This window comes from Pleurodeles waltl, chromosome 8 (assembly GCF_031143425.1).
Source record: "Pleurodeles waltl isolate 20211129_DDA chromosome 8, aPleWal1.hap1.20221129, whole genome shotgun sequence".
Taxonomy (NCBI): Eukaryota; Metazoa; Chordata; class Amphibia; order Caudata; family Salamandridae; genus Pleurodeles; species Pleurodeles waltl.
Window position 1 is genome coordinate 612,661,545 of NC_090447.1, and position 23,956 is coordinate 612,685,500.

Genomic DNA, 23,956 nt, shown 5'->3' on the forward strand with positions numbered 1-23,956 from the left:
TGTCTAAATGAGGCAGGAGGCCACGAGGTAAGCAAAAAGGGACATCTATCAATTTACCTTGGGTATCAATTTTGTGTCCACATCTAAAGTCCAAATATAGGAATAGAACTATTCATGTCACTGAAAGTCAGTTTCAGTAGCCAAGAACTACAGAAACATATTCACATTTTCTGACTACCATGTCCATTTGTGGTACAGCATTTTGGATCCATTGTAAACATGCAACTGCCTTTACTCAGTCACCAAGTACAATGTTTCACCTGCAGAAAGGGGATTAGATTAATCTGTTTTCAGAGCATGGAGTTGAACCATTTTGTGCTCCCTATTTTACAGTTAAAAATACAAGTAAACTATTCATAAAAATAGCATTAAACTCAGAGGATTTGCAGATTTTTTAAATAAAATAATCCATTGGAAATGCTCTATGTTCATTTCCCTTTTACTTGTTGTCAACATTAATGAATATTTGGAAAAACAAAAGAGCATGAACAATTTATTGTTATATCATATTGTGAATCTTAAGGGGCATATTAGATTTAAAAATGTTTGATTCTACTCATAAGGACACATTGATATTCTGACGTGCTTCTATATAGTAGCATTATTATACAAAATATTTGAATGCTGTGATTTCTCGTTGGAAGTTTCTTGTGGGCTGTATATCATTAGCTCCAAAACACATCTTTGTCCACTTCATTTTTTTCCAATTAAACATGTGGGGGGGGGTTAAGCATGGGTGAGTGTGGGCCCTGCTATAAAGCAGTGGTGCTCACACCCAGCTAAACCTGAATTTCCATCCCCTCTTTTAGTGGAGGGAACTGATAGGTTTTAAGACGGAGGAGCCTTTGGTGTCCCCACCATTGGAATCTATCTCCTAAATGACCTAGGATTCAGTATGTCAGAAGACCCCATGGACCACTGGAAGCTTTCCTGTGGAAAACAGAAATTCAAGGCAGCACACCCAACATTATAGTTTTGAGGAAAGAGCTCCTTCCATGTTGTTGGAAACACTGTCACCAAAATGATCCATGCCAACAAGGTGGATATCATTTAATTGGATGGGCTGTCCTGTGTTGATTGTGAGAAGGTAAGGCTCTCTGCTGCAACATTGGGCAGGCTGGCTGTCTGTTTACGTCTGTTTCGACTTCTGAGTCAGTTAAGGCTTAGCAGTCAATAATTATGCCAGAAATTGGGAGGGCTCCAGAGCTGCCAAACCCGTAGTTCCGCTTTCTCATCCAGAGGTGGAGAAAGAACTAGCAGAGGCTACCATAAGTTAGAGATGTGGTTTCTGGTTGCCAGATTATACACCATGTTCAAGCAGGAACCACCAGCATAGTCAGGGTAAGTCAGATACAGACTTAGAGATAACCTGACCTCACTCTCCGGTATCTTGGCACTGAGCAATTAGGCTTATCTAAAGAGGCAATGTGTAAAGTATTTGTGCAACACACACACACAGTAACACAGTAAAAACAACACAAAAAGTACTCCATGCAGGGTTAGAAACATAGCCAATATTTTAACGAGTAAAACAAGACCAAAACAACAAATATTGAATCAGTAGAAGTCGAGTAAATCTAAAATTCAGGCCGACCACGAAGGAGGGAAGACTGACTACAGAACCCAGAAGGGTCAGGTGAGAAAGTACCGTGGACGGATGAAGCATCAAAGAGGAGGACTCGATGTGTAGGATAGAGGAGGAGATGCATCACTGTTGATCACGGAGATGTACGTGGTGCATCGGTTCCAAGCTGCATAGTGTTGAGTGTGCTTCAAAGATCAGATAGTGTTGGATTTTCGAGGGGATTCGTCATCATCAAACCACTGGGCTGGAGTGAAGCGTCAAGACGTGCAAGGTCTAAAATACATTGGAGTCTGAGGACGATGCATCGTGCTGTCAGCAATGCGGTGTCCATGACTCAGGCAACAGAGGCGATGTGCTGGCATCAAGTGGAAATGCACTGGTTCCGACCAGCGCAACGCCATGAATGCATTGGTTTTCTTATATTGCAGCACAGATGCTCACCTTTAAGGGCCCAGGACTGGATGGGCACCACTTGGCAGAGCTGGACTCACAGCAGACAGAGTCCAGGTGCTGGTTGCAGGTTGCAGGCAGTCGTTGATATCCCTGAGACTGCAGGAGAACAAGGGGCAAGCCAACAAGGCCTTGAAGTCACTCTGGGTTTCAGATGAGAGAGGTCCAGTCCTTCCTCAGCAAGGCAGAGATCAGCAGGCAGCAGGGTAACTCATCAAAGCAGAGGCAGGCCTTCATGGAAAGCAGTCCAGCAGAGTGGCACTCCTTGTAGCACGGCAGTCTTTACTCCTGGCATAGTTCTTCACAGGTCTAGTAGTGTACTGATTTGGTAGGGTCAGAGCCCCAGTTCTTATACCCAAATGTTCCTTTGAAGTGGGGGTGACTTTACAGAAGGGTCTTTGAAGTGCACAAAGGTCTTTTCTTCCTCAGCCCTGGCTCCAGATTATCAGTAGGGGAAATCGTCCCTTTGTGTTGGGATAGGCATTCCCTCTTCAGGGTTAAGGGTCAGCTCCCCTCCACCCTTCCTGACCAGGAAAGCCATCAGAATGCAGATGAGTGCTCAGACACACCTAATATTCCTGTATTTGTGGCTGTCTAGTGTGAGTGCACAAAGTGTAGCTGTCACCTTCCTCAGACATGTATTAGAGACAAGCTGCAGGCACACTGAGGTGTAAGAACTGAGAAATGCCCACTTACTAAAAGTGGCATTTCTAAAATAGTAATAGTAAACCTGACTTCAACAGTAAATAGGATTTATCATTACTATTCCAGTTAATGAAACACGATGCAGCTACTCCTTTCTGATCATGAATTACAGCTTAAAAATATATAAGGAATTCCCAGTGCTGGCCGATGAGAGGAGTAGGCCTTACAGTAGTGAAAAATTATAGTGGGTGTTTTTCACTACCAGGACATGTAATACATAAAATTACATGTCCTGCCTTTTACTCACATAGCACCCTGCCATATGGGCTACCTAGGGCCTTCCTTTAGAGGTTGCATATGTACTCAAAGGGGAGTTTAAGGCTTGGCAACGCATTGCAAATGGCTAGTTGAATTGGCAGTGAAACTGCACACACAGGTCTGCAGTGTCAGTCATGAGACATGTTTCAAGGACTACTTAAATGTGTGGCATAATTAGCACCGCCGGCCCACTAGTAGTATTTAATTTACAGGCCCAGGGTATATGGTATACCACTTTGCAAGGCATTTACAAGCAAATTAACTGTGCCAATTGTGAATAGTCCAATGTTACTATGTTTAGGTGAGATGCACTTGCACTTTAGCACTGGTCAGGCTGGTAAAGTGTTGAGTCCTACAGCTAACAAAAAGATACAGCAAACGTTCGAAGCAAACAGGCAAAAAGTTTGAGGGAAGACCACCCTTAGGCTAACAGGTCTAACACCATGTTAATGTGTGACAGGATTCATCCTATTTAGGGCATAGTTTTCCTTCTCAAGACCCTGATCTGAGACATGGTGTATACATGCAGGGTAATGATTTAAAGGTCCCCACACACAGGAAGGAATATTCCTAACACCATTGACATTGATTATCTGTTTATCATGGAAAAAAATCCCATTTATGAAAGTTTGTTTGTTAGAGCCAAAAATAATGCAGAGCAGGCTTACATGACATGGCAGCATGTGTGCCATTACATTTATAGCACAAGTGCTCTCACTAGATGGACTGAACCACTTTCATCTGAAACATCCTGCTGGATTGGCAGGCAATTTAAAATAAGGTTGGGTGTCTGCTGCGGGGCAGGCAGCAGCAGAGCCACTGCTGCCCCAGCGGAATAGGGGTCACTCGCCATCTTTGAAACGATCCTGTTAGTTTCTAAAGGTATTTATGTTTGAGAAATTAAGGGCCTGATTTAGATCTTAGCAGTGAGGAATACTCTATCACAAAGTGACGGATATCCCGTCCGCTGTATTACAATCCCATTATATCCTATGGTGATTGTAATACTGCGGACGGGTTATCCGTCACGTTTGTACAGAGTATCCCCTCCACCAAGATCCTAATCAGACCCAATTGTTGGCACATTTTATTCTGTGTACAAGCCTACAATCCCAAAGTGTTCTTTTCATGAATGATTTTTTAGGTTTGAATTTGTACTTGAGTTTTATGTTGATGTGTTCATTGTAACTAAATAGCTGAGTAGAACTATGTAGAATTTATATTATTGGTTTGCATTTCATGTCAGTTCAATTTATTTATAACAATTTATTGGTCACATATAGGACAACATCAAAATAATGCATAGACAATAAATCACAATCGCTGTAAAGATAGTGAGTTCAACAAAAAAGGTAGGATTAAGACATGGTACGCAATCACAATGAAACCAAATTAAATTGGAGATGGACATGCAGTCCTAGGTTTGGTAGAGAAAGGATTATGCAAGTTTTAGATTAAAAACACTTTTTTGGAAATTATGTGGTTACTATAAGTGCATGCTGTTGCTCCTGCACAAATTTAACTGAAACCCTCTTATATCCCAGAGTGTCAAAGCAGGATGCTATAGTAACAAAAGGGGTACAGCCCGAGAATCCATGGCTGTGAGGTGAGATCACAAAGTGAGACAGCACACAACATGCGATTGTTTTGTGGCACAGGTATATGGAGTGCATGAAAATCAATGAAAATTGGTTATTCAACTACCTTGCACCCCCCAAATTGGGAGGACTTTCAAAATGCCAAATCATTACTTGTGTCTTGTCCAAATGGAACATCAAACGTTTCTATGTTGTGCACAGTTTTTACTTCACTTGACACTCTTACTTAGGACTTTAGTAAATACCCTGCATGCATGAAAATTTGGATCTGTGTTCTTGGATTTGGAATGATTAGAGAGCACATGCCTCTGGATGAGAAACATTTCAACCCGGTACCTTGCCAGCCAAAGTGGTACCTTATAATCAAATGTGAGAATGGCCGTGGTAAGAAATAAAAGTTCTTCCCTTCTGTCCATAAATCTAACGCATTCACACACCAGTTCAGTCTCCGTTCGACGTCTGTCATGCAGTCAAAGCCTGTAGGTCAGGTGGCTCAAAAGAGTCCACCATTCGGGATTTAATTTTGCTTCCAAAACCTACTCGTAGCGTGAACAGGTCAACACTCACATCCAGTCTCACAGACATAATCACTCCAGGACGTCTTTTGAGGATTCAGAAATTAGTCTGTTGCTCATACTTTTTGGTATCCTACACCCCTTACTCGGGGCATAGGAAATAATAAATTTCAGGGGGGTACAGCAACAGCCTTGGGGATTTCTCAATTGACCCTATACAAATCTCCCATTGTTTGCGAAATGCAGGCTCCTATAAATGTACTCAATCATATAGTTTGGACGTGAAATAGGAAGAAAAGAAGGCATATTGTCAGTTTGAAAGTATGTTTTATTGTTATTTACATTCACGAAGTATTTAGACCAAATGTGAAAAAACATGTTGATTAACCTTGCATCTTCATGCACCAAGCAAATAAAGGTAGAAGGGACAATCATGCCTCTCACCTCATGCAAACTGAAACTGCACTAGGGATATCAAAAGCTATCAGGTACAATAATTGTAAACTGTGCTCTAAAGCCCTATTCTAATAACACTTCTGCTCCTCTGTGCGATCTTGGGCTGGTCAGCTCCACATCAGTCAAAACTGTGAGCATTTACACTGAAAAAGCTCTTGGTGTTACACACTATTTAATATATGGGATTCTGTGATCCTTGTGTAAACAGCAGTGATTAATTTATATATAAGCGGCTACTTCTGATGCATCAATTCACCGAATATAAAGAAAAGATGTCAGAACTTGACTATTATAAGGTAATTACAGTCCGGTTTTGAATTGCCTTCTGCCAGCAGCCTAGGTGAAAGACAGGTCAGGACATGGAACATAATTAAAACAGCTGTTTAAAGCAACAAATGGAACGTTGATTTTTTTTTTCTGCTCTATTTCAATACCTTAAAATTACAGAAGCTACGCCATAAGGCAGTGATTCACAACCTTTTGACTCCTGAGGACCTCCACTGAATCACTACTGGAAGCCGGGAACCCCCAAGCAATTTACATAATTTAAATTTCAAGCATTAAAACAGAAATTTGCAAAAAAATACACAAGCAAGTTCACACCAAACAAATACAGAAATGACTAAAGATCTAATTATTTTATATTGAAAAAATATTCAAGAATCAAAAAATTGTAATGGGAAGTTTGGCGCTGCAGATCAGGTGACTAACTTTTCAATGTTTGGTCTTATTTAGGAAAGCTGAATCCTTAGGTCAGATTCTACATTTCCCAAGCTATTTCTGTTTTTATTTTTTAGGTACGTAAGATCTGAAAAGGCTTTTTCACATAAATATGTGGTGGGGAAACGAAGTAGACCATAAGGGCCTCACATCTCTCCATAGCCTCTCTGTCACGTATAATTAATTTGTTTAATAACACCTCTCATACCAGTGTAAGGTGTTGGAGCACTTTACAGGGCACTACAAGGTGTAGGATTCACATGGCCTCCACACTGGTAGGCAATTTCTAAGAGTGCTTGGTGTGGAGAAGTACAAACTCGGGATTCAGATCGTAACACAATGGTTAGCTTTGACTTTAATAATAAGAATATATTCTACACAAGCAAACCTTTATTAGCAGCATAAGAAAAATTACAGACAGGGAAAACAAAACATATTTTTCTAATTTGTGCCGTCCAGTTTGCATGCAGCTCTTTGATGGCAGTTCATAGCTCACTCCGCTAGATTATGATTAGAACTTATGAACTGCACAGTAACAAAACAAGCTCTATGAGAAAAGTAGTAACCCACAGTGCTAGTCACATAAAATACTGTTCTTTGCATGATAGACGTTTTTTGCAGCAGGCATATTAACCATCTGCGCTACCTTAGATGAGTCAAAACTGCCACTAGACAAAACCCCTACCTCTCTCCTACAGGTACATTAATCAACAGAGTTATCTTTATGCTTTTATTTGTGCCCAAAAGCATCTGGTGACTGCTAAGTAACAGGGTTGCTGAGGGAGGGGGATGAAAAATAAAAAAGAACACTTAATCTGTGTATGGCTCCCATCTCTCCTCCATCCTCTTCTCTTCCTGAGTCTCAGCAGCACGGAAGCACACAGGCTCCCAGACTCCTCTAAGCCAATCAAAACTCTGCTGTCACCAGCATGACAGCAGAGTTGTGATTGGTCTGAGCAGCCTGGCTCACCACTCAGACAGGGAGTGGATGCCTATTCATGTTCGCCACCTGGCTGTGCAATACACCCGGGTGGGGAAATACAAAGTGAGCATGTCTGTTTGGCTGGCCCAAGATGGCCGGTTAAACCGTCATGCGCACTTATGGTGCACATTCCACTCCTCCTCTATGTGACACAGCCCAGTCCACCCCGCCCTAACTTGGCTCTGCACCATAAAATAAATTATAATAACAGTCTGTTATTATCATTTTATATTTCCTTTTATGCACTGCTTAGAGTAGTAGGGCAACGCTTTTCCCCCTTTAGCGGAGGAGCCACCGCTGCTGGATGTACAAGGAACTTTGCAGTGCTATTGAAACTGCTACACAAAGGAACTAATAAATAGAAAAACACATGTGTTTCTAGATGCCCCAGCTGGAGAAGTGCCTTTCTGCTGGCCAAGGTCTGCGGATTCCCAGGGAATGTGTCACGGACCCTTGCACAAAGGAGAATGACATGCCATAAAGTGTTGTCCATTGGTGTGGCATAGAGTGTCGAGGAGTGAGTAGAGTGGAGTAGTGTCAGAGTGGAGTAGAGTGTAGAGGCATAAAGAAGAGTGGAGTGACATAGGGTGGAGTGAAGTACTGTGGAGTGCCATAGAGAGAGTTGAATAGGGTGTAGTTGAGCACAGTACATTGTGGTATAGTGCAGTGGTATGGAGTGTCATAGAGTGGAGTGGAGTAGAGTAGATTGAAGTGGAATAGAATGTCATAGAGTGGCATAGAGTGAAGTAGTATTTCATAGAATAGAGTGGAGTAAAGTGGCACGGAGTTGTGTAGAGGCAATTGTGTAGAGGGTCACAGAGTGGAGTAAAGTGTTGTATACTGGCACAGAGTGGTGTAAAGTTTAACGGAGTAGGATGTCGGAATGGAGTATTATGGAGTGTAATGATGCAGAGTGAAGTGTTGTAGAGTGGTCTAGAGTGAAGTGGTGCAGAGTACAGTGGTGCAGAGCAGATTAGCATAGAGTGCATTGGTTTTAGTAGAGTGCACTACTCTAGTGGTGAAGAGTACAGCTGCAGAGTGGAGTGGTACAGCATAGATTACAGTGGCACAGAGTGTAGTGGTGCAGAGTGTTGTGTCATAGGGTGATGTGGCACATGGTAGAGTGGAGTGCTGCAAGATAGAGTGGCGTAGAGTGCAGTGATGCAGCACAGAGGGGTGTAGTGTGTAGTGGAGTAGAGTGCAGTATAGTGGCACAGAGTAGAGTGGTGGCAAGTAGAGTGCAGTGGTGCAGAGTACAGTGGTGTTGAGTTCAGTGGCAAAGTGTGCACTGTTGCAGAGTAGAGTGTCATAAAGGGCAGTGGTGTAGAGTAGAGTGGCATAGAGTGCATTGGTGTAGAGTGCAGACGCATAGAGTGGCATAGAGTACAGTGGTGCAGAGTAGAATTGAGTGGCGTAATGTGCAGTGTTGCAGTGCAAAGGGGGTCATGGAGTGCAGTGGGGTAGAGTGATGTAGAGAACAGTGGTGTTGAGTGCAGCGGTGCAGAGTAGAATAGAGTGGCGTAGAGTAGAGTGCTGCAGTGAAGTACAGTGGTGTATAGTAGAGTGGTGTAGTGTGCATTGACGTAGTCTATAGTGGTGCAGAGTAGAGTGGAGTGGCCTAGACTAGAATGGGGTAGAGTGCATTGGCATACAGTAGAGTGATACAGAGTAGAGAGGAGCAGAATGGAGTGGTGCAGAGTAGATTGCAGTGGCATGGAATGGTCCAGAACAGAGTAGAGTGACATAAAGTGGAGTATGCATATTGTGGTAGCACACTGCATTACGGGCAACACATCTTCAACTGAAATGACCATTACATTTGCAAAGACATACAGTTTTACTGATAAAAACATACAGCACACAAATGTTAATGTGTGGAAATGTCATTACCTAGTGTAATGATTCGTTTCGATCCTCTTAAAATATTTGTGTACACTACACGGATATTCTTAAGTATCTGCACATTTCATTCACAAATATTTGAGGTTTGTTGTGTAGTAGATAAAAATAGCCTACTAAAGCCTTCCTCCACCACACCATCAGTAGCTAGTATGTTTGTCATACAAGTTCTCTCACTTTGAAGTCAGTGAAAGAAAGATAAACGCCAAGCTCCATGGGAAGACAGAGCCTGTAATTTGGCCTTGGTCTTTGAATGCACAGCAAGTGAGACAAGATAAGAACAATATTTAAAGGCCTGTTTACAGACATCGTATACTGGTGGAAGGATACAGTATACAAGAGATGCTCTACTGGAGGGACGAACTCAAGCTGGACAGCCTAAATCAAATACAGATAGCAAATAGAAACCAAGCAAAATGTAAGTTGCAAAGCCAAAGGTAACCAATGGTGGAATACATTCCCAGTAAAGCTTTCCAAATGTACTCTAAAGGACTTTGGCAAACCAGACAGCTTTGATCTAATGAACTTAGCATTCAGCCTAGTTCCTATATATTTTTATGGAACTCCTCTGTGACTGCGACAGTAAAACTGTATCTTGCTATTTAGGGCCTTTTACACACAATGTTATGGGCCAGGACTGCTGTATTGTCCTGTAACATTATGAAATGTGTGCAGATTTATGCAAATGCATTGATATGAACGTTGTATTTCTGATACCTGGGTTGGCTATCACCAGGGCCACTGGAATTATGCGATTGTGCGCTGCAGTGTTTTTCACATAGTTATGGATTTGTTGCATTTGCCACAAAATCTAACATCGGCTGCATAATCTGCAGATTTAAACAAAAATGGTTCAAAAGTTACTAAAAGAGCAGCAACACGTATTGGTGCACAATGGAAGGCCCATTTGCAAACATTTACTGCTAACCTTTCTTTTGCTTGTTGCTATATGTAGGTGTTATGCTGGTACTAATGAGGTGAAACCTAAGCCCAGAGAGTGTTATCAAGTGTAAAAATGACAAAATAATGAAATACTGTCACATTATGTCGCATAATTTGCCTCTTCTGCCTGCACAACTTAGTCAACCCTACCACATAATTTAGCCCTCCCCTGCTGCATAATTTTAGTGGACCTATCACCAATGTATTCTCATGTAACTGTTATTCTTTATTTGCCATTTTTTATGTCTCTATTCATAAAAATTTTAAATTAATAAAAAAATTATAAAACAAGCCAAACGAGAATGTTAAATACAGAAAAGATAATATACTTCAATATGCTTAAGTATGTGACAATAACAACAACATAACAAATAACACTAGGCAAACTGCCTAAAATGAAACATGGCTTCTCCCTGTTAGCCATTCTATAATCCAACCCTTTATTACTTAGATATACAATATTTGGCCTGATTCACAAAGGTAAACCTAGACACTTGGTCTAAGTTTAGACCAAAAGTCGCATTTTAAAATTTTTGGGAATTCACAAAGGGCATTTACAAGAAGTATCTTTACGTTTACACTTGGGGCGGATCTCCATTACATGTAAATGTTAGAAAGAGATACCCTTCTAGTAGCTAAATTGTATAGTGTAAAAAGATAAAATTTCCCCTTCCCTGTTTCACTAACTGGTGTGATCCTAGGCAACTAAAAATACCCTTGGCACATGTCCTAAAAAAAGAAGCGGGGGACTAACCAAGTTACGCAGCATGCAAGTGACATCACAACGCATGGCATCTTGGTGTGTGACATTGCACTTGGCATCACAACCCATGACCTCAAAGAAGGTGGCATCAGATCTAAACACCTCAAGACATAGGTTTAGCAGGTCTATCATGAGTACATTTTAGCGCTTTACTATATTTAACAAATGAGATTTTGCTTTGGGGTTCTGCCAAAAAAGTCAGGCAACCTTGACAAAAAATCTGGGCCTCAGTTTATAAATGTATTTTTTAGAGGCTCTGCCACAAAGAAATTGGCATAAGGGAGATATGTGGCAGTAAATCAATTCTGTTTAATTGGAGCAAAGTCTGCTTTTTAAAATATCTTGTGGGGGTTAAGGCATCTGCTGAAGAGATCTCTGTGTGCCCAATATATCTCAGGAAATAATAATGTGTATGATGTGAAGCGCTTGGACACCCTGCATTGGATTAAGTATAAAAGAAATAAAACAAAACAGTGGTATTTAAATTGTTATTTGTGGAAATACTGGCACAGACCAGCACATCTGACATTCTTACAGTGCATACCTATCTCTTATATTCAGGGACTGAACAAAGTCAACACTATCTCTCTCTTGTATACCTGTGAAGTAATAGCAAGCTGTATGCTTTTGTTTCCTAAATAACAGCTAGGTGTGAGGTTCCAAACAGCTTCTAGCCCGAATAATCAAACAAAATGAGGCCTTATGGCCCCTTAATTTCAACTTTTGTCCTGTGCCAGCAGAAATTTGAAATCAGAAACCCTCTCCCATGCTGCCTAGAAGGAATGAAAGCGCTTCTGAAAGTGTGTGCAGACGCTTCTGAAAATGTAAAAATACATCAGGATGAAATGGCCCTGCAAATCCTAGCAGTGAGAGGGGAAATTCTTTTGTCCCCTTGTCCCCGCCATCCTCGTCCCCCATGTCCTCCACACTCCAAAATCTGGGGGTGGGGATACACCCCCACGTCCCGCACACTTCCTAAGCCCATGTCCTTACTGTCCCTTCCAAGGTGACGCCATTCCTACCTGTTGGGAAGTAGTGGGATGGAAACCTCATTACAACTATGGCAGTAGCACACTGTGGGCTGTTTATTTATACGACTAGTGATAATATATTTCACTGTAAGACACATTGATTGTTGTTATTTTTTTACTACCAGTTACAAAACATTTTCCTTTCGTAGTGTGGTTATTCTTTCTTGTAAGGGAGTCAGTGTCTGTACTAGAAATCAATGCGGGTCCTTGCTTGGTGTGTCATCGCCAGCTGCTATTGGAACAGGTTTCACTGCTGGAAATTCAACCTAGCCTCTATCGTGTAAGACATTAGGACATCGAGGATCGGTCACTCAAGTGATCAATCAATCAAACTTTTTGTTTAATCATTTCAAAATAATCCTAAAAACAATCAATTAACAACAGCTGACAATCAAGAACCATTAAGAACGTATATATAAATTACAAAAATGAAAAATGTGTTGCTTACATGCAGTCACTTATTAAAGAGCTAAATATATATACTTACACAACTACATTATTGCAGATTTAGCCCCAAGGAGTCAGACATTATGGCGTTTCAGTGCCAAATAGCAGATTTTAATAAAATTAATCTCGAGCTCCCTTCATCACAATTCAGCGACTGTAGAAACATTAACGCTGTTCTACATCTCTTGAATGGTAATCTCTTGAGGATTGGAATTACAAATGCATGTGACATTGGCTGATAAAATTTGCAAAAAGTTTTTTTTTTCAATGTAGCAAGGTCTGTCCAGAGTTTTCATTGCAGGACCGCTGTAAATTCCCATTGTGTTATATTAACCAAGGAGGAAGATATGTTGCCATCTAATGGAGCCCAAATGAAACCTTGTCAGGAAGGACCTCCCTCATGATTGTGATACCAGGTACAAGTAGGGCTCGGACCCAGGTGAAGTTTAACTTACTACACCAAATCCTTTTCACTGTCTCTTGCAGCAAGAAAATTCTTAAAAAGCCGGCCATTGCCCAGTTTCCTTACTTCAGACAGGTCGATGAAATTAGATAGTATACCTAGACTTTGGGGCTCCTATTTCCCAGAGTACCTGAAAGACAGTCTTCGTCTTTATTAAAGGAGTCATTATTGTTACTCCAGGTCAAAGTCCAAAACAAATGTGCCACTTTTATATTGTCCCGGACATAATCCTGGCCCAGCTGTAGATGCACAGTGTAATGTGGGCTAGTCATAGGTATACCCAATACTCACATACGTGTCCTGTTTTCCTCCAACTTTAAGCATCTCTCTTTGCTATAACCCACACATTCCTGCTCTATACATTAGAGCAGAGATACATTTTCTTTTATACATTTTCAGAAAATTGGGTGGAAAGGAATAAGGCCCAGGTATTAGAGTGGTCAAAGATTGTCCTCAAAGCCATTAATGTATAACAGAAATTAAATTGGGGCTAAAACACAGCCCTAACATCCACCATGAATTACCTCAAAAGTGCCAGTCCATTACACTTTTTTCCTCATATCTGACAAACACAAAGAGCAAAATGAAGGGCACAGAGAAACTACCCTAAGCCCCCAACAAGCCCCGTGGATAGCAAAAGTCCCACATCTTTGATCAATTGACACTGTCAGGAGAGGGTCATGAAAACAATATGTCGAGAGCAACACTTTGTATTTAAATATCAGCAAATGTAGGATAAGACATTGCTCATGTGTACCCAGACCTGTTCTGAACCCATACTGTTCCTCAGATAAGATTTTCTGCTCTGATGTCCAGAGTAATAACCTGTAAAGGATAATTCCACCTATTATTTTCACAGATCAATCCAGTAGGGAGATTTGGAGATAGCATATAGGGTTCTGGTAGATCCTCTTTTTAAACACTGGGATAGTGATTTCTGAGCGCCAGGATTTGGGCAGGCTTATTTTACATGCTCAATATATGTGTTTAGTCACAGAGTTGCCCAAAACTCAACATTATCATTTTATAAGTCCATCACCATAGATGCCCAGGATCTTGTTGGAAGGGAATAATAATGATTGCAGCTGTCACCTCTTCTAGGGACAATGCTATACTAACTGGAAAATCCGTTGCCTCTATGTCAGTACAGTCACTGTCACTATCTGGGGGACAAAATATCCATAGGAGATGGGTTATCCAATCTTCAGGCCCAATGTTTGAACCCAATAGCTTCTTAGGCGTTTTATAAAAAGCATGTGAGTTTACTAGTTACCAGAAAGACTGTTTCTTACAGCAAGCATGAGCATTCTAACGTCTGTCACATCTCAACCATCAGATCAGATTTTCTTTTCTTCATGGTGACTTTTATATTCCTTTCTGCTGGTCGGTACATCTTCCCTATTCCCCGGGGAAGACTTCACTGTTTATCACGGCCTTTCGTTTGCACTTCTGCAGATCATATCAGACCAAGAGCTTTCATTTACTTTAGAAGTTTCCATTGGTTTCAAGAATAAAGTCCTAGTGTTAGCACCCAGTTTTTCAACGGATTCAACAACAAAGAAGGGTCTGTTCTCAAGTGAAAGACAACAATTAACAAGGTCATGATTACCTATAAATATCTCTTACATTATCTTTCTCGTATTGGTGACTTTTGCCCATTGACTTTAATAGAAAGCTGAATACATTCCCCTGCTAAAACCTACGTCTTCCTACATCTTCCATGATTCAACAAAATATTATATAATAAAGAGTCCGCTTGGTCCTTGGTCTGAACAAAATCCATTAAATTGTTTGCAGCCAAATGATTAGGTATTGATAAAGCAGATCTATCTCTCAGCTTAGCATTAAACTCCACTCGTAGGAGCAGGTTGAAACCCTTTCCCTTGTTCAAACATTTTTTTCCAGTTTGTCAATAAAATCAAAAGGAAAACGGAAACTAGAGCTGTTCCTTAGTGAAAAGTCATCATTATAAACGTGAATACCAAATTGAGGTCAAAAGGTAACATGCATGTATAAGACTTCTACCCTTAGAAATGAGTGTAACTGTGCATGCAAGTGAAGCCTTGAACTCGGATAATAGACCCTCCCTGGCCCTGCCAAATGCTGTAGGGAGAGCATGGGCTATATGACAAATAAAAGCATCTGAAAAAACATCGGCTGCCCATGTTTCTTGCAATAGTACTATATCAAACATGTTAATGTATTCCACCGATCCTTTAGGATCCAATTTAGCTGTCATCCCCACTAATTTTCCATTTAGAATCTTAGTTACATTGACATTAGGGGGCGAAACAGAAACTGACTTTCACGTTGCTCCATTATAGATAGATCACTTGTTGCAGGGCTAATCTCAGCCTCGAAAAATCTAGAAGGCAGCATGTTCTGAGTTTGTGGCAGCGCTAAAAGTTGAGGTTTGGCTATGACAAGTCAATCGCTCTCAACTAAGTTGGATAGGACTGAAAAGCAATTAATAAACAAAAATTCATCAGCAGAAACCAGGGTGGGATGTTGGGATACAGACTCAGCTCAATTATTACTGATTTCAAGAGTCTGTGAAAAAAAGCACAAGAGCAAGAGTTTTACTTGACCCGGGTTTATAAGCTCTACATTGGACTGATGTACAATACCACAGCTGTATCAGGTCCACTGAAATTAACCATGAACCAGTCCTCCTTAAAACACTTGGTTAATGGACAAACCCACCCTTCCCCTTAATTCAATTTCTTAATAGGCCCACCACTTGGGCCCACCCACCCGACCCTGTAAACCATTAAAATATTATCATAAAACGATTGCTATATATAACATCCCCATGATCTCTATGAGTGAACTTATTTTTAAGGTGCTCACTTGTTTTGATTGCCAAAGATACTAACCAAGGGAAATTTGCCACAACTACTACCTAAGAACTGGGGGTATGTGAATGGCAGGTGGTACATCCTCCCATTGCAACAAATCTCCATTCCCTATTTCCACAGTTTCGCCCTTTCTGAGCATTCAGAGGTTCGGGAGCAGTTACAACAAGGGCCCCCCAATGTTTGCCAGTTGATTCTCTATAGACCCCAAGCTTTCATGTAAAGAGCGAAGGCTGGTGAAGGCCACTATCCAGAAGATGACTAAACGTCTCACATAATTTCTCAATCAGAGCATTTTGAGTGTTCAGTGAATCCCTTGCAGAGCCTATTGGCAGGATTGCGATATTAGCCTGCTCATCTGTCTCCCTCAGTTTTGGTAGGTGTTTCCTACGCTTCATCACTGGACTCTCACCTGGAGAGGGAGGTGTATCCTGGATATTAGGAATGGCAGGTAAAGAAGGCTCACAAGGCAATATTATGGAATCAGATCCACACAATGAACTAGTGCCCCTGTAACAATTGTCAGTTGAGGTGTTGAAACAGTTGCTGGTTCGAGGGAGTCTGATGCAAGAGAGATGTCACTCTACCACCTCAATTTCCTCAGAAAAGACTTTCATATATCATTGTGAGAAACTATCTATTGTAGAATTTTTGGAAGCTGAGATTTGAATTGGGCCGGTTTTACGTTTCCCCATTATGAGCTAAGTGTGTAATAAAGGTTCTAGTGAAATGGTGGACTAAGGGTCTAGTAAACAGATATTTTAAGTCTTCGTTCAGAATTGGACTAAGTATATAGTGCAAACCTGGGAACACAAAAGTCACTTGACTGGATAAAATTCTGAACTTAAGGGGGTTTGCCCAGCCCAGCCTCTTCCATCCGATGACAGGCAAAGACCATTGGCTCATACTCCATCCAGGCACGGCCCGTACAGCAGGAAGTCTCACCACGCTACGTAGTGTTGCCAGATGGGAAGGGCCCAAATCCTCTGCCCCTCTTAAACACCAGATAATCTTCTGGTCCTTACAGTCCAGCGCTGAAGACAAGTGCATCCTCAAGTGATCTGATATCCTCATCCTCAGTCACTGATTGGAGCAATCTGCTCTCTCCCTGACTTTATTTCTCAAAGGGCCCTATTTTGACTGTAGGGAGGTAGTAGCAGGGTCATGTACTATGGTGAATGAATGGGTCATGTCACGCCTCACAGCACTATGACAGGGAAGCCCCGTACAGCACTGTCCGCTGAATTCATGAGGCATGATTGGTCAGTTTACAAAGGTAGCGATGGGTTAGTATAGATGTCTATCATTGAACCCTACCTACAAACCACTGGTGACTAGTTCCAACCAGTTAGTCATGCTTGTGAATAATGATCAGTACAGCTTTCTTCCTTTAGCTGATGCCAATATTTCTATGTATCATAACGAACTAGCTAGATCAGTGTCTGTTGTGCACTTTATCATCATTAGTTGTAGTCCCTGGTGCACTGCAAAAACCTGCAAAAAAGAGTGCAGAATCCATAAATGTCGATTTGAATCTCGATTAAACCCATTAGAATCCCACTGGGATTGCAGCAACCCTAAACAGCCGGGTTGTTACAAAGCTGAGGTGCAAAACTTTTTCTAGGAGCATGTGTGTGTGTGTGTGTGTGTCTTACTCCAGCTTAATGTCTTGAACAACCTAGCCTGATTCACGAAACCTTTTCAATGAATGTTTATGTTTTACGTCAGGCTTAGTTGTGACTTACTTCTAAACTTGTAAAATCCTATTAGTAAATCATGCTTAGTCGTGCTTTCCACAAATTTGCTTGTATTATAAATTGAAACAACTCATGGAAAATACTTTGAGTCAGGCCTGGCTATTCAACTGTAACTCAACTATAAGGCAGGAGTAAGGCACAGCTGCCCATAGAAAAAGCTTGGGGATGTGCCCCAATGTTTTACAAGCAGATTTGGCCAAACAGAAAATTTAGAAGAAGCCTTGTAATGCCTAGCCACTTGACTAGTGTAAATAAACCATATACATTTCGTATTCAGTAAACACTCCAGAAGTCATAAAACAGTCAGTCTCAGATTGACAGTTTCTCCCACAGGATAGTTGCAAAAACATATCCAGTCAATTCATCACTGCAAAGTACTTGACTACACCGTGTAGTCATGATTGAAAAGAACAAGTTCCATTCATGGCGTGTGCTGTTAGTTTTTACAGATGATCTTCACCTGAAAGTCATATACTGTAAGACCCCTTAATTTTTATATGCCAACTCTGCTCCTCATTGGTCTGCTCAGCATCTAAATGCAATAAACGCACCAGTCTCAACTTTGACCTGGAGCGCTCGGCTGGAAATATTTTTTTCAGAACCATATGTAGCTGTGATTCCTTCTTCATGCCACATTACTTTTATATAAGTTCTCTCTACCACCTCACTTTTTCTTATTCTTATAGTCCCCAATTACGAGTCCCACATGGAAATTTTGTACTGTACAGTAATCAGCCGCTCAGTTTTCCTGAACCTGGGTTTGCAGCCTGTGGGAACATTGGGCCAGATTTTGGCAGCTAGAAAATCCTACCAATAATATTGCTTTGGGAAAAGGCGGCATTGTAGTCCAGACCCATGCCCTGGCCTCCTCCCAACACTCTACCAAGGAATTGGGGAGCATGTCCCCTCCTGTCAGGTAACATTCTTCCCTAGCTTCACCCACCCTCCTAAATACCCTTCCTTCTCCCTTCTCTCAAGAGCCCACACATCCATTTAGCACCTTCTAAGAGCAGGTGGTAAATGTGGTGGTAGCCCCCCTGAAACTGAGAATTCTGTGTGATAAATCCGGTCTACTCAGTGAATTCCAATTTCAAGGGGCTTAATTCATAGTTGCAAAAATTCTGTGAAGACATTCAGGCCTGTTGGAAAAAGAACCGAAGTAGATACCTAGAAATATGCATTACTTGTGATCGGGCCCTTAATGTGTTGTTTCTCTCTATCTCTTTTCAGATATTTGTACTTGTGTTTCTGTTCCTGTGAATAGTGTTTAGGCTCAGAACAGAGAAATGAGACAGCAAAAATCTGGAGAGGAGATGGCACCCCAGCAAGGACAGCTCCGACAGAGCAGTCTTCAAGAACTACCTTAATCTCTACCACCGCCTGCTGAGGGCAACAAAGAAGACAGCCCTTGCCGCATACATCAAAATCTGTGCCAAGAATGCCAAAGAACTTTTCAACATCATTAAGGAATTCTCCAACCTGGATGCCAACAAAAACAACATCACACCCTCACAGGAGCTGTGTGACAACCTCACCCACTTCTTCCATTACAAGATTGCAACCATATACAAAAACTTCGAAGTCCAACCCATACCTATGGACTTCTTCAACAGATACACCACCACTGTAACCGACACATACCACACGCTGACCACCTGGAACATCCTCTCTAACTAGGACATCAACCCCACCATAAAATCCATCCATCCCACAGACCCATGTCTGAACCACATTTTCAACCTTGGAAACCAAAGTATTGGCAAGGAACTCACTACCCTGCTCAACACCTCTATCACCACAGCAACATTTCCCAATGCGTGGAAACACACCAAAGTCAATCCGCCACTCAAAATACCCTCCGCCAACCCAAGCGAACCCAAAAACTACTGGCCAATCTCCCTGCTCCCATTCCCAGCAAATTTACTGGAAAAGATCATCAACAAGCAACTCATGACATACTTGGAGCAGTACCAGCTACTCAACGTCTTCCAATCTGGCTAACGCAGAAATCTCAGCAACAAAACACCCACCAATGACATTCAAACCCTCCTCAACCAAGGAGAAACAGCAGCTTTGATTCTCCTTGACCTCTCAGCAGTCTTTGATACCATATCCCACCAAATGCTGATCAAAAGACTCCCCCACATTGGCATCCAAAGGGATGGGCTCAGATGGATCACCTCCTTCCTCACTGGAAGAACCCAGAGGATCTACCTCCCACCTTTCACCTCCGAACCCAAGGAGATCACCTGGCTGTTCGAATAAGCCTTCAGGACCTTCGAGCTCCTAGATACCCTATTGGGTGATTAGCCGCACTTTTTAAATCTTGATTGACTGATTGATTGAGGCTGACATTCTTCATGTATTAGTTCTTCAAGTTTACTTTATTTCATTTTTGTAAGTTCTTGAATGCTATTCACCCTCTCTTGGATCTAATCAGTATCTTGCGATCTTTCTTATTTTCAGTGCAGCTTCTGAGGATTTTTTTCTGTTCTCTCTTTTACCAAACATCTATATAGCTATATCTGCAACTATAGTACACAAAATAGTACTCGTGGCCAACTCGGCTATAAGGGGATGGAGCAGATCTGATGGAGACAATCAGTAATAAAATTCAAAATCTCACCCAGTATCTGTGAAGCCATCATGTAGGTAATTCAAAACAAACACACAACACGTTGTGTCCTCTAAGGGCCTTGATCACCATATATATATATATATATATATATATATATATATATATATATATATAATAAATACACACATCTAAATCTTTATAGCCAATTCAATAGCATTCCCACATCTCTAACTATATATTCCTCTTTTTCTTCCTCAACTCTCCTTCTCTCTCACTTTGCATTTCTATTTTTCTATTTTCTCTTTCTTTCTTTTAGGGTGTTCCCTCACTTTCTTTCCAAAGAATGCCAATCAAGGAGTCTGATCCAGTTATTGTACTGATGTGAGATTTGTCATAGGCACTTGTTTAAAGAATGAGTGTATCTATGAGCCTGATTTAGAGTTGGGCGAACGGGTTACTCCGTCACAAATGGGATGGATATCCTGTCCACTGTATCACACTTCCCATAGGATATAATTGGATCGTAATACGGCAGGCAGGATATCCGTCATGTTTGTGATGGAGTAACCCGTCTGCCAAACTCTAAATCAGGCCCTTTGTGTCTCTGTAACTATATTTGGAGCCGTGGCCATTGTCCAGTCTGTAAAGATTTAGGATTATTCTGTTGTGCATTCAGAGAGAGGATCCTTAATTAGTTGTAGTGGCTTCACGCTGGGATAGTACTTGAATTTATTTTATGATGGTAATTTCCTTGATCCTGGAAGAACCATGTTACTTTAAGCATTCCTATGAACAGTTCGCTTGAATGTTGCTCTTGTGAAATTGGAGTTTCTTTCTTGTTTACTAATTCTGGACCATCCACATGGAGTGGAATAAATACACAATAGAGGAGTTCAATATTTTTGAAAGGTGCGATATACGTGTTTGTTATAACAATCAATTTAGAGGTGTGAAAAAGATGTTCTTTATAGTTTTGTTTGCATTAGGTGTGGTACATACAGAATAGTCAGTCACAGTAGATCAATATAATCAACACTAGTTTTACAGTCAGATTACTGGGAAATCTTAAAATGTGATAGCTGCTTGTTACCTATATTTTTCAATTCCTTTTAGCTATATGTGTATTTATTTATGGGGTTTTCGGCATTAACCCATAAGGCCTCATCAGAGAAACTCAATGTAGAACCATTTGTAGTTTTTCAGCTCAACCCCACAATGTAATTAAAGACAAGCAGGTAGCAACACCTAACTGTTATTCCTCAGTCACTGCACTTTCAGCTTGAAAATCTTTATTCAAAGGACTTTCCATTCCGTTCCATACTTCGGGAATCACCTGAGGAACATGTGGCTGGATTCTGGCCCTAATTTCGAGGTGAGGGCATTTCAAAGTTGTGGTCTTTGAACTCTAAGAAACAGGGGAGTTCTGAGCCTTGAGTTAAGAAATTGCTGGATTTCAAACTCACATCTGAAGGCATTCTTAAAATTTCCTAATTACTATCTCAACCTTGTAATCATGCAAATTCAGTTAATTCCTCTGAAACAAGGATGTAGCGAAGATTGGTTTAGTTTGTGTTTTCATCCAGTGTATTCCCAGTTTGCCCTAGAATCTTTGTGAATTTATAGTGAGGACCACTTAACAGATCCACTCCTGGGTACCAAAGCCTGGCAGCAAGTCAGAACCTAATCCCGGACACTGGCTTCAAAACAGACTTCTGAGAGAGGTTGTGGTTGTGTAGTTGTGCCATGGTTGACAGGACTCAGATTTGTAACATACTTTGCCTGGAACCACCATTTTGCAATCTTCATTGCCTTGAATTAGGAAGATGCACTATTATCGACAACATGGGAGTGAAATGAGCACAATTAATTCTGTATTTATCATTAACATCCAGTTATAGCCTAGCACAGTCTGTTTATGTTTGCACTAAATCAGTTAGCAGATTCCTCAGTTCTGTCAATTAAATGTACAGGAATTAGCCCAAACATAGAAATGTCAAGTCATTCAAAACTATGGGGGTCATTCTGACTTCGGCGGGCGGCGGGAGCCGCCCGTCTGGAGGGAGCCGCCAAATGGCCGCTCCGCGGTCGAAAGACCGCGGAGGCCATTCTGGCTTTCCTGCTGGGCTGGCGGGCGACCGCCAGAAGGCCGCCCGCCAGCCCAGCGGGAAACCCCTCCCCACGAGGAAGCCGGCTCCGAATGGAGCCGGCGGAGTGGGTATGTGCGACGGGTGCAGTGGCACCCGTCGCGTATTTCAGTGTCTGCACAGCAGACACTGAAATACAAGGTGGGGCCCTCTTACGGGGGCCCCTGCAGTGCCCATGCCATTGGCATGGGCACTGCAGGGGCCCCCAGGGGCCCCACGACACCCCTCACAGCCATCCTGTTCCTGGCGGTCGGAGCCGCCAGGAACAGGATGGCGGTGAGGGGGTCGGAATCCCCCATGGCGGCGCAGCAAGCTGCGCCGCTATGGGGGATTCCCAGGGCAGCGGAAGGCCGTCAGAATGCCCTGCGGGGCACCGCCAGCCTGTTGGCGGTGCTCCCGCATCCCCGGCCCCGGCGGTCCTTGACCGCCGGGGTCGGAATGACCCCCTATATGTAGTAAAAAGTATATTCTTAAATGTTCTATATTTCTGGAAAGAGTTTTTTGACAAATTGCTTCGTTTCATGCATGATGGATGTCAATATATCTTGTAAATCAAAGATGATCAGCACCGATATATTCTACTAAAGCTTTGACACCCTAGAACTAGCACAAGATTTGATTCTGTACACAGGTGATCCATAATTTATTCTCTAACTTAGAAGTGATCAGGCTTCTCCCGTTTGTACATCAAGTTAGAATGTTACCTGGACAGCTGTTTGAATGAATATTCTAACTTTGAACTTTCTCTCCGCAGTCACTTGACACAGCCAGCATCTTTCGAAGATCTTCGCATTGAGAACTGCACAATTAATCCTCCCACCCAGCGAAAAGTGGAAATGAGGCGGGATCCCGTGCTCGGCTTTGGTTTTGTGGCTGGAAGTGAAAAACCAGTTGTTGTTCGCTCTGTAACTCCAGGTGAGGCTTTCTTTAAAAACATATATGAAAGGTGTTTCTGTGCAACACTGGGTCACTGTGTATTATGATGGGAAGATAGTATCTGGGATTGTAGATCACGCAATGAATGAAGAAGCATCTCTGAACACCTTCTTTCACATATTTAACCATATTAAGGCATGTAATGAAGGCACTATGCACTAAAATAACTTAGCTGGAGTTTAGTTAAACTGCAATCTCATTTGTTTGAGACATGCTTGGTGCCCATCATGATGTTTCCAAAATAGAGTAGCATAAAATAACGTGAGAAAGTCTCCTTAACTTTATTTGTTCACCATAAATAGTGCATCATCTATTTAATGTCATAAGAACCTGCCTTCTGCCTTTAGGTCTCACGTCATTGGTGGTACAAACAATCAAAATCCACATTCAGTAAATACTGGCTGATGAAATGGTACAACGCCACGTTATGTGATGGACCATGTCATGCTAAAGACTGCATTGAATACAAAAACATGCCTGTGGAAGGAGATAATGGACAAAAGCAATGCACTATTAGCAAAACTATATGATGTTGTTGAGGACATCAAGAAGATGTTCCAAACATCGGAATTCTGGGCATATTTGTTAGTCGCCATACACAAGCACAAGTGCACAGAAACTGTTGGTGGTTATCCACTGCAGGTCTATGTCAAGCTATTGGAAGGAACTATACCGCCAACTCGAAGTTCTGACCAAGACCTGAGACTTCAGCAAGCCCCGATTGGCGGACTCCTCTCCAGATCCAGCTTGCAGCATGACCACCGTGACTTCATCGACAAGTGCTTCTTTCTTGGAACCTAGACTAAGTTCGAAGGTAAAACTTTTCACTGGGACGAACCCGGTCTCTGTAGCCGACCGTTGCTTCATCGCAG

At 41.8% G+C, this 23,956-nt stretch overlaps 1 protein-coding gene across 2 annotated transcripts in view; it reads left to right on the forward strand.

The window, feature by feature from the left end:
- Positions 1-23,956, forward strand: part of FRMPD4 (FERM and PDZ domain containing 4) — a 1,397,101-nt gene that overhangs the window by 715,202 nt on the left and 657,943 nt on the right. For both annotated transcript variants that reach the window (XM_069204702.1, XM_069204703.1), the window contains exon 3: positions 22,903-23,063. In XM_069204702.1, coding sequence (XP_069060803.1) covers positions 22,903-23,063 — 161 coding nt within the window. The remainder of the gene's footprint in view (positions 1-22,902; positions 23,064-23,956) is intronic.